Source organism: Geospiza fortis, unplaced genomic scaffold (assembly GCF_000277835.1).
Source record: "Geospiza fortis unplaced genomic scaffold, GeoFor_1.0 scaffold40, whole genome shotgun sequence".
NCBI classification, from domain to species: domain Eukaryota; kingdom Metazoa; phylum Chordata; class Aves; order Passeriformes; family Thraupidae; genus Geospiza; species Geospiza fortis.
Genome location: NW_005054297.1, coordinates 10,641,980 through 10,656,946, shown reverse-complemented (window position 1 = coordinate 10,656,946; position 14,967 = coordinate 10,641,980). Strand labels below are relative to the sequence as shown.

Here is a 14,967-nt window from a genome sequence, read left to right as displayed (position 1 = left end):
TAGCTTTGTGCATTAGAGTGCTGAGTCCCAGCACTCTGAGTGGTGGAAATAGGCTTAGCTGTCTGCCTATTCCTCTGCCTTATTCTCACTTTGCTCTTTACTGCTAGGAATATATTGCAAAGCAGTGCACTGCTATATTAGCAGGTATTTATTAGAATGTTGAAAACCAAATCTTGAAGATTATTAAAATCTCTTGTCGCCCTTCTCTTGGTCAAATTCTACTGTTTAGTCATAGTCTTGCTTGTCCACCTATTTCTTATCTGTAAGTAGAAAATTTCAAACTGCATGTCATAGTAGAGTCTATCAAGAAATACGTGATCAGAGAATAAGTATGGATTTGTAAGAATTGTTTGTCAGAATTAGCTCCATGGGACTTTACCATTGTACAGTACAAAAAATTTACACTCTATGTACTGTCATGTGGATACAAAAAGGGACCCATAAATTTTCACAGAAGCTTCTTCAGATGCAACTTTGTCAACATAAATGGGAGAAGCCAAACTTGCATGTACTAGTAAATTCACAGGTGCTCCCTCTTTTGTATAATCGTTAAAATAAGTTATAGTCTCGGCTTTTTTTTTCAGGCTTCAGCTCCTGTAGTCCTTCTTGGTGTGCTAGTCTGTCCAGGGAGAAAGTTAAATAGGGGAAGTGTCAGAAATGCAGCCAGTATCACTAGAGCTAAGGATGCAGCCATTGTGAGCTCCTCATCATGGAATGGGAGACAGCTAGGTTATGGAGGGTTTCTATCCTAGTATTTTTGTATGAAGTTGTCCCCTGCTGTCTCTTCCAGAATATCAGTAAATACATAATTTTTTTTTCTTTGTTAAACTATCTTCACAAGTCCTGAAAAGCTTTTAGAGAGGAGCATTCTTCATCACAACCAAAATGGATTTCATTTCAAGGATATATAAAGATGATATGAAGGCTGGAAAAACAATCAACACAAATATGAAAACATACTTAATTAGCAGTGTTTAATATACCATGTGCCAGCTGAGATAACGGAAAATAAGTGTTTCCAACTACAGCCTGTTTTTATCAGCATTTATCACCATTTTTGTCACCTTCCTCTGTCCAGCCTAGTCAGAGGAGTTAAAAATCCATCCCTTCATTCCCCCCACAGAGAAATGCCTATATTCTTCTCTTTCCCCCAATACAACTTTTTTAAAAAATACTTCATTATTATTCTTTTTTTTTTATTGTCTTTTACTTCTATCCTTACTACATACACAACATTTTGATTACTCAGAATAACACAGTAAAAAGCAATATCCCAGTGGTTAGAACCTCTACAGCAGTGTTATAATTTTATTGTTTTAGTTGCTGTATATGAACAGCCCTGAATGCTAGAAGCATTTCAAAGCTAAACATGGGAAAATGCAGCCACCTCATCACTTTTAATTGAGAATGAGGAATTTCCTCATAATATTTCAGTTGTTGATCATCCCATGTCTAAAAATAAATTTGACAGAACTGGGATCAGAAAAGCCTATGCTGTAAAAATACTCATGAACTTCTGATAAATTATGGAAAATTCACTGCTTTAGAATCTTAAGCTTAGGAAACATGTGGTTTTTATGGAAATACGATTTTTTATGAAAATGCGTCTCTTGAGAGCTCTGACTCTGCATAAGTGATGTGTGGGTGTGTTTCCATATGTGCCAAATGGATATGTACTTATATGAATCCACATATTTGAGTTGGGTAAATTTTGAAACTTTTATGAATGACAAGCATCTCAAGAATTTAAACTGAGTATATTTTGTATTTTTACTGAAGTTGAATTCAGAAATATGCATAAGGGCAAAGATAAGTTTCCCTACCAAAAATAACAATTTATGAATTTATGAAAGTCTGACTCTAAGCCTTCTGCTTACTTACATGTTACAATCAATATATACTATAACCATTATATTTCACATCTTTCTGAAGATAAGATTTTATATCTCTGATATTAAAAGAAACTATAATTGCACTGTTACTGAGTACGAAGTTGATTTTATTGGTATATGGTGTCACAAAATGTTCCTGTTTCCTGCATAATCCCTGAAGTCACTGAAAGTTTTAGAGCACTAAACATGATACAAGTCACAGTTTTCTAGTGTTCAATGCAGTTCAAGGTGAAATCTCTTAGTACCCTGTATAAAATGCTGCCATCCCTTTTGTATCAAAATTAAGATCATATATAGTCCTGTTGTGGATGTTTAAATGTTTTTATTTTTATCCCTGTTTCCTTTTCCAGGTACTGTATTCGGCAATGGCAAAACTTCTGATTACCTGCTCCTGGGTAACACTGTATACACTGTAAGTCTACATTGGCTCTAACTATTTTAAAGATATCCTGCTACTATTACTATTAATTCTATTCCTGGAAGACTTTATTAGTGCAGTGCCTTAAGAAGTGCCTTAAGAAATGGCTCTTGAATGACTCTTTGAGAAGATTTGGAGTGCACTTTGTGTTCTAATTCCAGTTTTTAAAACAAAGCAGTTTAATAAAGATGCAGAAGATACATTTGTTCTTTACTCTTAACTGTCTGTTTTTTTTAAATAATGGGAATTCTAATTCCCTAATTAGCATGCTTATTAATTTAGTTTAAGCATTTGCATTGGAGAAGTCTCAGGTTGTTGATTATAGAAGTGGTTTGTGGACTTCTGATGATACAATCCTCTTCTCTCTCTCTTAATTTATTATGAGGCCTTAAAAGAGGCATTGAGCCATATTGAATAAACGTTGTGGGATGCCTTTTCAAAGGCAATCAAACCACCAGAAATACACCTGATCTATACCTAACAGTAAACTTCTGTTGCCCTCATAGATAGTAGTCATAATTGTTTTTTTCCTTTTAATCTTTTATCTCCTAGAATAAATTAGTGAAGCTAAATATGTGCTTTTCACTTACTAGATGTGAATGTTATGCAGTAGCAGGTTTTCCAAGGTCTCTCTTAGAAGTAAAATTAGATTTATGCTTACTGTCCTCTGTTCTTCAATTTTAAAAGTTTAATTTTTCAAGTTCCTCATTGTTGGTAGGTACAAAAAAGAAGTTACTTCTTCCAATAAAGTAAGGGGACTGTAATATGAATTCACATCAAAATCACTTCTTTGGGGAATAAGGAAACACCACAACTGAAATAGAAGGAAACTGTTCTAGACACATGGTAAAACAGAGGTCACAATGCTGCTCATATGTCACATTCTGAAACTGCTTCTCAACTAGCACAGCTGAAACTTGACCATCTTGAGAGGTTAATTTCTTGCTACTAACCTGCAGAGTGGTCAAGAATTTCCCAAAAAAACTAATTTCCTGCACTTCAGGTTAAAAGTCTGGGGAAATATAGAAGTTGCAATTGATGTTTTCCTGCTCTTGCACGGGAATTCAAGGAAATTTGGTACATACGTGATTTTTGGAGAGATTTTCAAAATGAGGGTGGAGAGTTTTTTTGCGTTTTTTTTAATCTGTTCATGTGAAGTGTATGAGTAGTAACAGTTGTCAGTCATATCAAAATTCTGAGGCTAAGGTAATTCTCATTCCTCATACTGTTTACAATGTGGTTTTCAGACGTCTGTAGTCATCAGTTCTTCGAAAGTCAATAAGAAAGGAATTCAGAAGTTGATATAGTTTAGTTTCTTTGGATCCAAAAGTAAAATTCAGAAATATGCAATGATTCATTGTATGTCCTGGAATTATTTCTTTAAACATAAATTCCAAGTAGGAATAGAGTGCTGTGAAAATATCTGTATGACCATTTTAAGAGTCTTTTTGTAAAAAAAGCTCAGTCTTCACACAGAATACCAGTTTGAGTTCTTGGTCCCTGAGTAGGATTTAGTGCACTATTGAAGCAGAGGAGGGAGCAGTAAACCCCATATTCTTGAGGGAGTGGCTGTGTGTAGTTGGTGATTTTGTTAGGGGTATCAGATCTGATCCCATCACAGGTCAGTAAAGGCTCTATACTCACTCCTTTTATAGAGATCTGCAGTGTTTGTTTTGTGAATACATTTTGTCTATGCAGCAGCAATGTTTGATCTTATCCTGAAGGATGTTTACTTCTCTTACAACTGAGAAGCAAACAAGTGTACCAAAGGAGTTTGTTTGGGTTATTTTTCCATAACTTTTTTTCATGCATTCAAATACAGAACCCAAACTGGATAGACCAAGCAAATTATAATACTCATAATAATCTTCAATTTTCTTCTAATTAGATTTCATACATGTTTTAGATAATGAAATTGTGGTGGTGTGAGGTTCTGGTGGTTTTTTTTTTGGTCTTTAATAGCCCAGTTGAAATAGGAGATTTCAGGATTTCAGAATTGAAAGTATAAGCTTATAGGTGAAAGCTTTCTTGCAGTGTTTGTATTCTTCTGTGCACCAGAGTGAAAGATTTGTCATACATATTTAACTAGTTGCTTCAGCTTCTGATTGAAGTACATTTCTTCTGAATTTCTGAGGCTGCTTGAAGTTCGATATAAACAGACTCACTGACAACCAGTGCTGCCAACAAGCTAGAATTTAAAGTATCGCTGTTAGAGTTGGAGGTTGGTCTTTGTGACTTCTTTTATCAGCCTGATACTCTTCAGATTACAAGTAAAGCAAAACTTGTGATACACATCCACGAGTGAGTTACAGAATGTCATAACTATATTTGTGGTAAACAGAAAACTTGCTTGAGTGAATTTCAAAGGAAGGAGATAAACAATTTTTCTGGATCAACTACTCCTTGCTATGGGATTCTAAACTTTCTCCTGTTGCTCATCTGTAAGCTAAAATGGAACATACAAACGTGATGTTTTCAGAGACTACTGTATAAAAAGTATAAAGATAAGAAAAGGGTAAAGATCAGAGGGAATAATGAAAATGACATAACAAACTTACTCAACATGTTATTTGTATGCAGAACATAAGTCTTATATTACCAACATTTAACTCTTGGGCTTTTCAGGGTTTGGTGCAGATGACTCATTTACTGATGAAGTGAACAAAACTTTTGGTTGTTTTTTAAGTTTAGATTAATGTAAACTTGAACAATTGCAAGCTTTCTTCAGTCCAGCATATGTCTTCTAAATCTGTCTTGGTGTAGAAAGTTGCAGTCATCGTCTGTAACTAGAGGGTCTTCAGTCTCTACTGAAGAAGACTACTACCCTTTTCACAAACCTTTCTGTGTAACCTAAATACTGTCAATAAAGATGCCAACACCTTTGTAAGAGCCAGACTTAGAGTTCTAAGAAGCAAGGATAAGATTTCTAATGCAAAAGAAGAGTTGTCCAGATCAAGGGAGTGGCCATTATTAATGGAGTCTAGTAATTCTTAATGTTCTATTATTAGATTATTACTGGGTTGTGTCCTAAAATCTTCTAGTAGCAATTCACTTTTTCTTGTCTTCTCCTGGAAGTTTAACCAAACTAATAATTTCTGTGTGTTAAGATTCCCGTATTAAGAATCCTCTCTTTGACTTTCTCTCCTGAAGTTTGTGGTTCTGACTGTGTGTTTGAAGGCTGGATTAGAGACCTCATATTGGACTTTGGTAAGCAAATGTCTTTACCATATTCTCAAATGTTTTGTGAAATATGATGGATGAATAATTGTATTGTTTTCTTCTTAGCTGCTATATTGCACCCTCTAAGAGTTTGTCAGTAGCAAGCTGTGGTTACTGTGTGGAAGGACAGAATATCCACATACAAAAAATAATGTTCAATATTGAAAATTACGACAGATTTAATACTTAAAGTAGAAAAATCAAATTACTCTGGACTTACTGTAACTGAATTGAAATTGGCTTAAAATGCAGTAATATTGTTGCTGATAGTATCATTTTCCTTTAAGAAATAGCTAACTGAAGTAGTAGAGTTAAATTAATACAAGGCAGGGAAATTTAACCCAATATATCAAAATAGCATTGTAAATACTAGGTAGCAAAGATCTTAGGTTATAATGCATCTGTGATAATTGTTCTTTTTTGGTTTGTTTCAACAGTTCAGCCATATAGCAATCTGGGGAAGCATTGCACTTTGGGTAGTGTTTTTTGGAATCTACTCTTCTTTGTGGCCGGTCATTCCTATGGCACCAGATATGTCAGGAGAGGTAAAAATATATTTTAACTACCATCCAAATGTGTGAAAAAAATATTGTTTCAGTCTGTAGTACAGACCTAATCTTTATTGGATCCTTCTGCTAACTAGAGGTGCATATGTCATTCTGTCTTTTATACCTTCGATATGGCAACCATGTTTATTTAAAATAGAATAAATTTTTACTCTTGTGAAAATGGAGCTCAGCTAACAGGCTGTGAGTATATGGTCTAATGAGAAAGAATAGACAGGTAAGCTGTTTTGTAGTTCTTAGGTAAGCTTTAATTTTCTGAAGAAAAGTCTTACCAAATGCAGTTCTCAGAATTACAGCGCTTATTTTTCTGGAGCATTTTTTTATGATGAAGTAACCAATAGTAGCCTGGTTAAGGCTGTTTTTAATCTTGAATTTTACAGATTTTCCAAGTACTTCTGTAAAATGCCTCAAAAAAATTTGAGGTGCCATAACATTGCATTAACCGCTTGTCATGAGCACTTCCTTTTTGATTAATGTGCTGCTTGGAATGCATTATTGTAATGTATCTTTAACCTTTTGACAGTAATTAGTGGTTTCTCATTAATTTTTAATTGCATTTGTGTAAACCTGATCTGAATATTCCAGATTGGATTGAATCTGTAAAGGATCCTTATTTGCTACCTTATCTGATTTAATTGGAACTGCAGTCCCACATTCTCAATACCACTCAGTTCCAGAAACATCCAAAGAATTAATTTCCCAGACACTAATGTCTGCTTCTGGGCAGGACCAGTACCTCCTGAGCTGAGAAATTTGATGTGCATTCTCAGTGGGAATCAGAAACTGATTCCCACTGAGAATGCACATCAAATTTACAAGAATACAAGATACAAGAATACTTGCTTGTATCAGGAAGATATTCTTCTAATGGTTCTCAAAGCATACAAACTACATCAAGCCTTACACCAGTAAAAGAGTGAGTCCCTTTAACTCCACCACCACTGTGATACAATTCAGCAATTTAAAAATTTATGTAGGATGTGGGAAATGTTGGTGCATATCTCTCCCTCTCTTTAAAGTAATTAAGACTCATAAATCCAACCTCCTATTTAAATAGTTAGAGGAAAAAATTGTTCATAGGCATTTCTGTAACTACTGCATTTTAAAGGCAAGCACAAGGTGTTACCTTAAATACTTGGACTCCTAAGGAAAAGAATTTGAAATTACACAATTTCTGTCTGGTTTTCCTCTGTATGATAGTGTCTAACGTATGTATATAGGTAGATTTTGTATGTTACCACATTGCCTCCACTACTCAAAACTAATTCTGTATATTATTTTAAATTAAAGTAATCAAATCTATGATACTTCTGCATTTTTCTTCATATATACTATATTTTATAGAAGAAACAATGTTTTTGGAATTTGGTGGTTTTAGAGATTTTGTAAAACCTTTATAGCTTTTAAGACAGCAGAACTTTCATGGTGATAAGCACAGTGGAAACAAAATGGTGTGTTATACCTGGTATGACATAAGGGTGGATACTTCACTATTGAAATAACAGTGTTATAGTTAGTACATTTTCAGACCCTGGAGTTACGGTGAAAACACCTGGTTTCGAGGGAGTATAGTTCCTGTGATCTTCTAGAAACAGTTCTTCAATAAAGAGATCTGTCAACAAAAATAATGCTCATAGGCTTTGAATTCAAAATTGTGCCAAAATAGTCTGATTTATGAACCTAAAGTCATTTATTTGTTGTGATAAAACTTTATCTGTACTTGAAATGGGTAGTCTTAATTTGTTAGTGTGTTTGCTTATGCATGTGTGTGTATATAGTAGTTTTGATGTGTGTATGTGCATGAAGTTGTTCGAAGGGGGGTGTTGTTGATGAAGGTTGGTTTTGTTTTCTTTCTAGGAATATATTTCAATGTCTGTGATGTCAGAATAAAGTCTTTTGAAAGTATCATAGGCTGTTAAAGCTTATGTTTAAAACTCTGGTCTAGCTTTTTGTGCTGCACTCTGTGTGGCTAAAAGTGCTGTTGATGCATTCTGCAGCTCAGACTGGAAGCAGGATTTCCGTAAGCTTTCCTGGAAGCCCCACTACTGACTGAGTAGTCTCTGGCAGGGCAGATTTCACTGAGTTTCTCTGTAGCAAATCAGGCTTTCCAAAAGTATTGAAACTAAAAGAGTCATGGATTTATCTGTGCAAAAAAAATGTGATGTGACAGAAACAAATCCATATAAGCAATTCTACTTGCATGTGCAAATACTGCTTGCCTGATTTCTTCAAATGTGTGAGTCAGACTTGAAAAATTCATCAACTATACTTGGCAAAAGTTAGAGGATGTCAAAAGCTGACGTCTGCTTCTTAGCTTTTTGTCCATTTTAGCTGGTATGATCTGAGAAATTATGCTGAAGGGGACTTTCATGCATTTTTTTAATCAAATGTGTTCATTAAAAATTCCCCCTTTTTAATAAACTTAAGATTTATAAGGACATATAGTTGCAGGTTACATAACTATATTCCTTAGAAAGTTTAAAGGTATGATCTTTATTCTTCTTAGAGCTGGTATGGTAACAATTCTGTCTTAGTAGGTTTATAGTCTTTCCAGTCTGTATTCTTGACATAATATTGGTCCAACAATTAAGTTCCAGCTAGATAGAGTCTTCTGCAAATAGATTTTCCATGTCTTCTTTGAGATAGAAAGGCACTTAACAAAACATTCTGGTAAGGATTCAGTTCTTCTTCATATTAATGTCATGAAAATAGTAAGGTTCTTCCTGCTTATTTCTGGTTCTGTTCCAAGAAAATAAAATTCTAGTGCTCTTGAGGGGAAGAGAAAAAGCATATGGAGGTGATGGAAAATTCATTAATTGGATGCAGAGGAAGGTTTTAATCTAAATATTTCAAAACTTATTTTTTGTATCCATTCCTATAAAATATTCAACTCTGATAAATGTATTTCAGTGGAGAACAATGCAAGGTAATGACTTGAGAAAAAATTGAGTTGTAACAGAAGAAAAGTCAGTTCATGCTCCTAATACTCTTACATTTGAGCACTAAAGCTAGTGGTCCAAAGTTAAAGCATAAGAGTTGTTGGTTTCTGTTCATCTTTTACTATCCAAGCATCATCCAGTCACTTACTGAAGAAAGAAACAAATATATCATATATTTTTGCAAGTTTTTCTGACTTTTTACGCTAATTGTTTCCATCATTTTGTGTATTTTTCCAATTATACAGAAGATAATTAAAGTTGGTGTTTACTGTATTGTTCCAATTATACAGAAGATAATTAAAGTTGGCTTTTACATATAGGTTGCTGTATGTTGGTATCACAGAAGGAAAGATTGCAGAATGCTGTGCTCTAAAAAAAAATACAGTAAAATGAAAAATTAGGAAAGTTACAGCATTTTTTCTCTGTTGTCTAGGCCACTAGACCCCTTTCTTTGACGTGTTCCTAATAGTATATTCAAGTGTATTTTTCTGTCTCTCTCTTCTGCTCTGAGTTTTCCCAGAACAAAAACACACAGGGCCCCCCTTGATCCAAAATGTCCAGTTCATCTAGCATGCTGAGACAATTCTGGCATAAAGACCATTGTTTTCCGTTTTTTCAAGACTGGTTTATCTATACTAGGCCAACTCATCCACCTATAGAGTACTATTTCTCACAGTGTGGGAACTACATGGCTGTCCATGGTGTAGTAGTCCTAAGTCTTGTAAGTAGTGATAACTTGTTGTCAAACAGGTAGTGCACCAGAAGAGTTGCAATTTGACTTTTGACTCACATAAATAAGATATCCTGTCACAGGTGTTCTCTTGATATAACTGGTAGTTCTGTAGCTGATTATCTGTTAGAGATTGATAGTAGGTGTCTAGGTTATAGTAGCTTTCCATATTCTGAAACCAGTTACATCTTGCCAACCTTAAAACAGTTTCTATTCCAGTTGTGGGGTTTTTTCTTAAAGAAATAAAGTTCCAAGTGAAGAAAACTTAATTCATTTTCCCTGATTGATGATGTTCAGATGAAAACTGTCAGTTCACTATTGTCTTTTGGCAGACACAGGCTAGAAGGAAAAATGGATGCAAACTATGAGAGAAGCAATGGGTTTTATGAAGCTGAAGAAAATGGAAAAATAGGCCATAAAACTGAAGAAGGATATATGATAAAAAGGAGTGATAACTTAAGTAATTAATTATGTAGTATAGTATGTGTAACTGTAGCAAATCAACATCATGAGTCTCTTAGTAGAAACAAGACATAAATATTTTATCATTAATTAAGTGGAACTTACTGTTTACTTTCATATTATTTTGCTTGATTTAAAAATTACTTTCCTTGAGTTTATTCTGAGACTATATTCTTCTAGTCTTAGACACAGATCCTAAAAAAACTGGGAATTTAGCCTCTATCTACTTATAACAAAATATTAAAATACCTTTTCTGCAAGGAGAATTTTGGTAGTAGTAGCAAAACACTATTTCTGTGGGAAAAAATGGGGATGCACAGCTTATTGAGAGAGAAATACTGAAAACATTTCAAAAGCTTTCATTGATTTTATAACAACTTTGCATCCTCTGTAGCATACAGAGGATATTTTTTATTATATTAAAATATTATAATAGCATACAGAGGATATTTTATTATATTAAAATTTGCATTACATTTGCAGGAATGTTTATTCATGCATTTACTTTCTGTCAGTACTGTCTAGTATGGAAGCATGTGAACAAGGAACTTTGTGGGTTATTTTCTTAATATTTTACTAGTAAAGACTGTGCTCTTAAATACAGATGCACAGGAAAGAAAGGGGGAAAAACAACATAAAATTCTTTTTAGGCATTTTTTGGCTAGATTTAATACTGTATATTTTGACCCCTTGCATTAAAAAAGTTGCATTTAATTTCAAAAGAAAGATGTCACTTCAGAATAGAAGAAAATTTTTATTGTGGACTTGAAAAAAATCAGCTGCCTGGGTCTGTCTTTCTACTACATTGATATTAATTAGGTTGATACTTCTATAGATAATATTAACAAATAGATAATTTAAATACATTTTCAAAATATTTTAAACAACTTATGGTATTTTCTGTTTAGGCCAAATGAAGTTTGCATAAGTTTTTTAAAGTAAATGCCAAGTCTGTTCATACTTGATAAATGCTTTGCAGGTGTATTTTCTTTTTTCTTTTAAACTCTTCAGTACACAGAAGACTGTTCTGTGATACTGAACCAAATGGATTTTTAATCTTCAGGGAATTGCCAGAAGTTTCCTGTTGTCCATGTTTTGTCATATCTATATAATGACTGCAGAAATAAATGAAGCTGTGATTAGATTTTTCTATGTTTTTATATCTGTGTAGTCCTTTTGCAATAATTGCTTTAACTAATGACATTTCTGTAACTTACATCATCTAATAAGAGCAGCCTCCATTCATGTGTCAGTAGGCTGTAAAGCTGCAAGAACCTTCCGTTAGTGCTTCCAGTTAATAGGTCTACTTTTCCTTTAAGTCCTCTTAAAAAAAGCAGACTAATTTTTTAAATTATAAAAATAGATACTTTTCTAAACTAATATGATCATCTCTTTCTTGAAAAAATCTAGTTATGGTCTGAGTTTCAAACCTGTAATTGAGGTGGGGTGAAAAACAAATCAATCTGTAATGCTCCTTGTTACTGTTTTGTGCTCTGAATTGTTAGGCCTCTTTTTTTTACACCTATATGATTAATAAGATAGCTTAGAATAATAATACTTTACTTGAATAAGAAGTATGATATGGATACTAAAGCAAAAGTTGAGTATCCACAGAACTTTTTAATTTATGGTTGTACTGTAGACAATGCGCTGTAAAGTTCTTCAGAGCACCATCTGTTTCTGCTCTGCCTGACCCAGGGGATTTATAAAACTACTGGCGGAAATTGGAGTTAAGGTCCAAGCATGTATTTTACAGAATTTAAGTTCATTTGATTGAGGTTTTCAGAAGTCTTGTGAAAAACAGTAATATTTCTTTTGGGAAGATTTAGCTGCACTGTGTAGGAAAGGTGTATTAGAATATACTACATTGACAGCATTGGTTTCTTAAATATTGCTCTCTCTATATTATGCCAAGTATCCTGTTTATATGAAATCATGCATATTAAAATATTAGATATGCATCCTTTAATGCCTTTACTACATTGGGGTTTTTTACACAAAAACACATTCAATTTTTTTTTTTTTTTTAAATGTAGATAGTTTGGTCTCTAATGAAAAGGTCTTCTCTAGTAAGATGTTTGTCTAAAGTTTGATCCAAAAGTGGGAATTGGTTTTAGTCTCATGTAGAGCAAAGCCTACAAAGCAAAGTTTTTAGGATAGAATACAATCATAGAACAGCTGAACAGGTCTCTCGGAATCATCTGGTCTAATGCTTCCAACACTACGCCGAGTTGCCCTGGACTGTGTCCAGACAGCTTTTGAGTGTTACCAAGGATGGAGACACTACAGCATTTCTGAACAACCTGTGTTCCTGTTCAGTCACCTCACAGTGAAAGGTTCTCTTGATGTTCAGATTCAAGTTTTAGTTTGCTCTTCTTGCCTCTTGTGACATGACAGGGCTTCACTGGAAATAGCCTGGCTCTGTCTTCACACCCTCCACTCAGGGTGAGAGATCCCCCTAAGCCTTCTCTTAGGCTATAGTCCCAACTGCCTCAGGTTTCTCTGTTGTATGAGAGACACTTCAGGACATTGGACTAATTCAGTATATCTGTGTTTCTTGTGCTGGGGAGCCCAGAACTGAAGACTTCCCTAGGTGTGACTTCATCAGTGCTGAGTAGAGGGGACCTGCCTTCCCCTCTGCTGGCAATACTTTGTCTGATGAAACCAAAAGATACCATTCACTTCCTTTGTCACAAGGGCCCATTTCTGGCTCATTTTCAGCTTGGTGTCCAAGTCCTTTTCTGCCAAGCTGCTTTCCAGCTGGGTGGCCCCCAGGATATACTGTTGCCTGGGGTTGATCCTTCCCATGTGCAGGATTTTGGATTCCTCCTTGTTCAACTGCATGAGGTTCCTGTCAGCCCTTTGAGGTTTCTCTGGATGGCAACACAATCCTCTACTGCTTTTGCCACTCCTCCCCCCATTTTGTGTCAGTAGCAAACTTCCTGAGGGTACATTTTGCCTCTCATCCAGATCTTTAATGAAGATGTTAAATGAAACTGGACCCAGTATTGACCCCTGGGGTATACTTTCAGTTACTGGCCTCCAGCCAGCCTGACACTGATCACCAGCTGCCATTCAGCCCGTTTTCAGTGTATCTCAGAGTCCATCCAGCTCATACATCAGCAGCTTCTCTGTGAGGATCTTGGAGCTTTTGCACCCTGCTGTGTTGTCCCTCCAGTTGTAAAAGGTGCTATTAATGCATACTTGTCTCTTGCACTTTTAAAAAACAGTTGAATATTTTTAATAAGTTTTGCAGAATACAGCATAATAAATACATTTTAATGGTTGTATATTTAAGAAAAAATTCTATGGTGCTTTTCCTCAGTGTTAGCAGGGAGAGTTATAAATAACACCCCTAAAATTTGGGAAGTAATGATTTCTCTAAATTCCTCCAAACAAGAGAATTACTGTGCCATGCTTTTAAGGGAACCTGGCAGATAACTGAGTTGGCAATCTGCATTTCAAAAAATGGCTTTGAGCTCTGTATGGTAAGCAAATACCAAAGTCTATCAATTCTCACTTCATCACTTCATTATCACAAAATTTGTGGAATATGTGGAATATAGTCATTCTTCAGTGATTAATATCTAGGTGTCTAGGGTAGTTGGTCTTTTTTAGTCTTTTTTTCCTGTTGCACTGCTTTTTTACCAGTCTGGATTAAAATATTATCCAAATTCTGTGTCTTCATTTCAGGGGGAATAACTGGTGTACTAAATTTGCAAGAACATTGAAAGAATTCAACAATAAAAGCTAGGCTTTTCCTTCTTAGTCCAGAATATTTCCCATCCTCAGCAGAAGGCCCTTAGAGGCATTATCCTACAGTTTTAGCACATTTTCATCCCCCTTCCAAGTTTTCCCAGCTTGTCTTTTAAGACCTGTGAGTCTTTACAAAACAAAAATCAGTAGTCTGTATGTCTTCCTTTCTATACCTATGTGAACATCTTGTTTAGGGAAAAAAGTTCCAGTGTACATTTGTGGAGAATATTATTACTTTTAAAAAAAATTGATTTATTGATTATTTTTTTAATTTAATCAGAGTTCATCACATAAAACATATCCATTTTAGTCATCTGTCCTCACCTGGGAGCCTAAAATTATGTTACCATTCTGATACTAACATATATTAACTATTTAATAATTTATATTTAAAGTTTTCTTTTTGTCTTTCACTTCAGGGGTTCTCTAAGGGGATTTTATTTTTCCATTTAATTCCCAATAGGTAACTTCCATTTTTACTCCTCAAACCTTCACGTTTAATTGTACTTGGTCTAGTAGCAGACATTTATTTGTGAGCCAGAATCTGCTATTCCCAGATATACTTCAAAGATCCTTCTCCATATTCAGTAGTTACATTCTCATTCTCTCAAACAGGAACAGCAGAGCTGATCTTTGAACTGCCCAATTTTATCTTCTCTGCTTCCAGTGGTCTGTCTTGGTTAATGTACCTAATAACCAGAGATCCTAATAGAGAGGAACTTAATTCTTTGCAATTCTAAGTAACACAGTTCCCAATTAAAAGGAGCTAGAAGACATTTTTTAAACTCTACATAGCAAAGACCAGAGGCAATACACAAATTTACTTGTAGGAGCTTCATTGCACTGGAAGTTAATGCAGATCTGTTTTAGTTCTACAACTGTAAGTACTTTGGCGTATATGAAGGCGAACACATGCACATAACTACTACTAATGAAGTTTTTTTGGTAGGTTGAAAATAGAAACTTTTGCTGGTTTGATGATGTT

General features: G+C 34.7%; 1 protein-coding gene across 1 annotated transcript in view; it reads left to right on the top strand.

Annotated features, from left to right (window-relative positions):
* The window catches only part of ATP8A1 (ATPase phospholipid transporting 8A1), a 94,747-nt gene that overhangs the window by 63,967 nt on the left and 15,813 nt on the right, over window positions 1-14,967 (top strand). Inside the window, exons 31-33 of the mRNA XM_014311944.2 lie at window positions 2,243-2,304; window positions 5,461-5,517; window positions 5,967-6,074. Coding sequence (XP_014167419.2) covers window positions 2,243-2,304; window positions 5,461-5,517; window positions 5,967-6,074 — 227 coding nt within the window. The remainder of the gene's footprint in view (window positions 1-2,242; window positions 2,305-5,460; window positions 5,518-5,966; window positions 6,075-14,967) is intronic.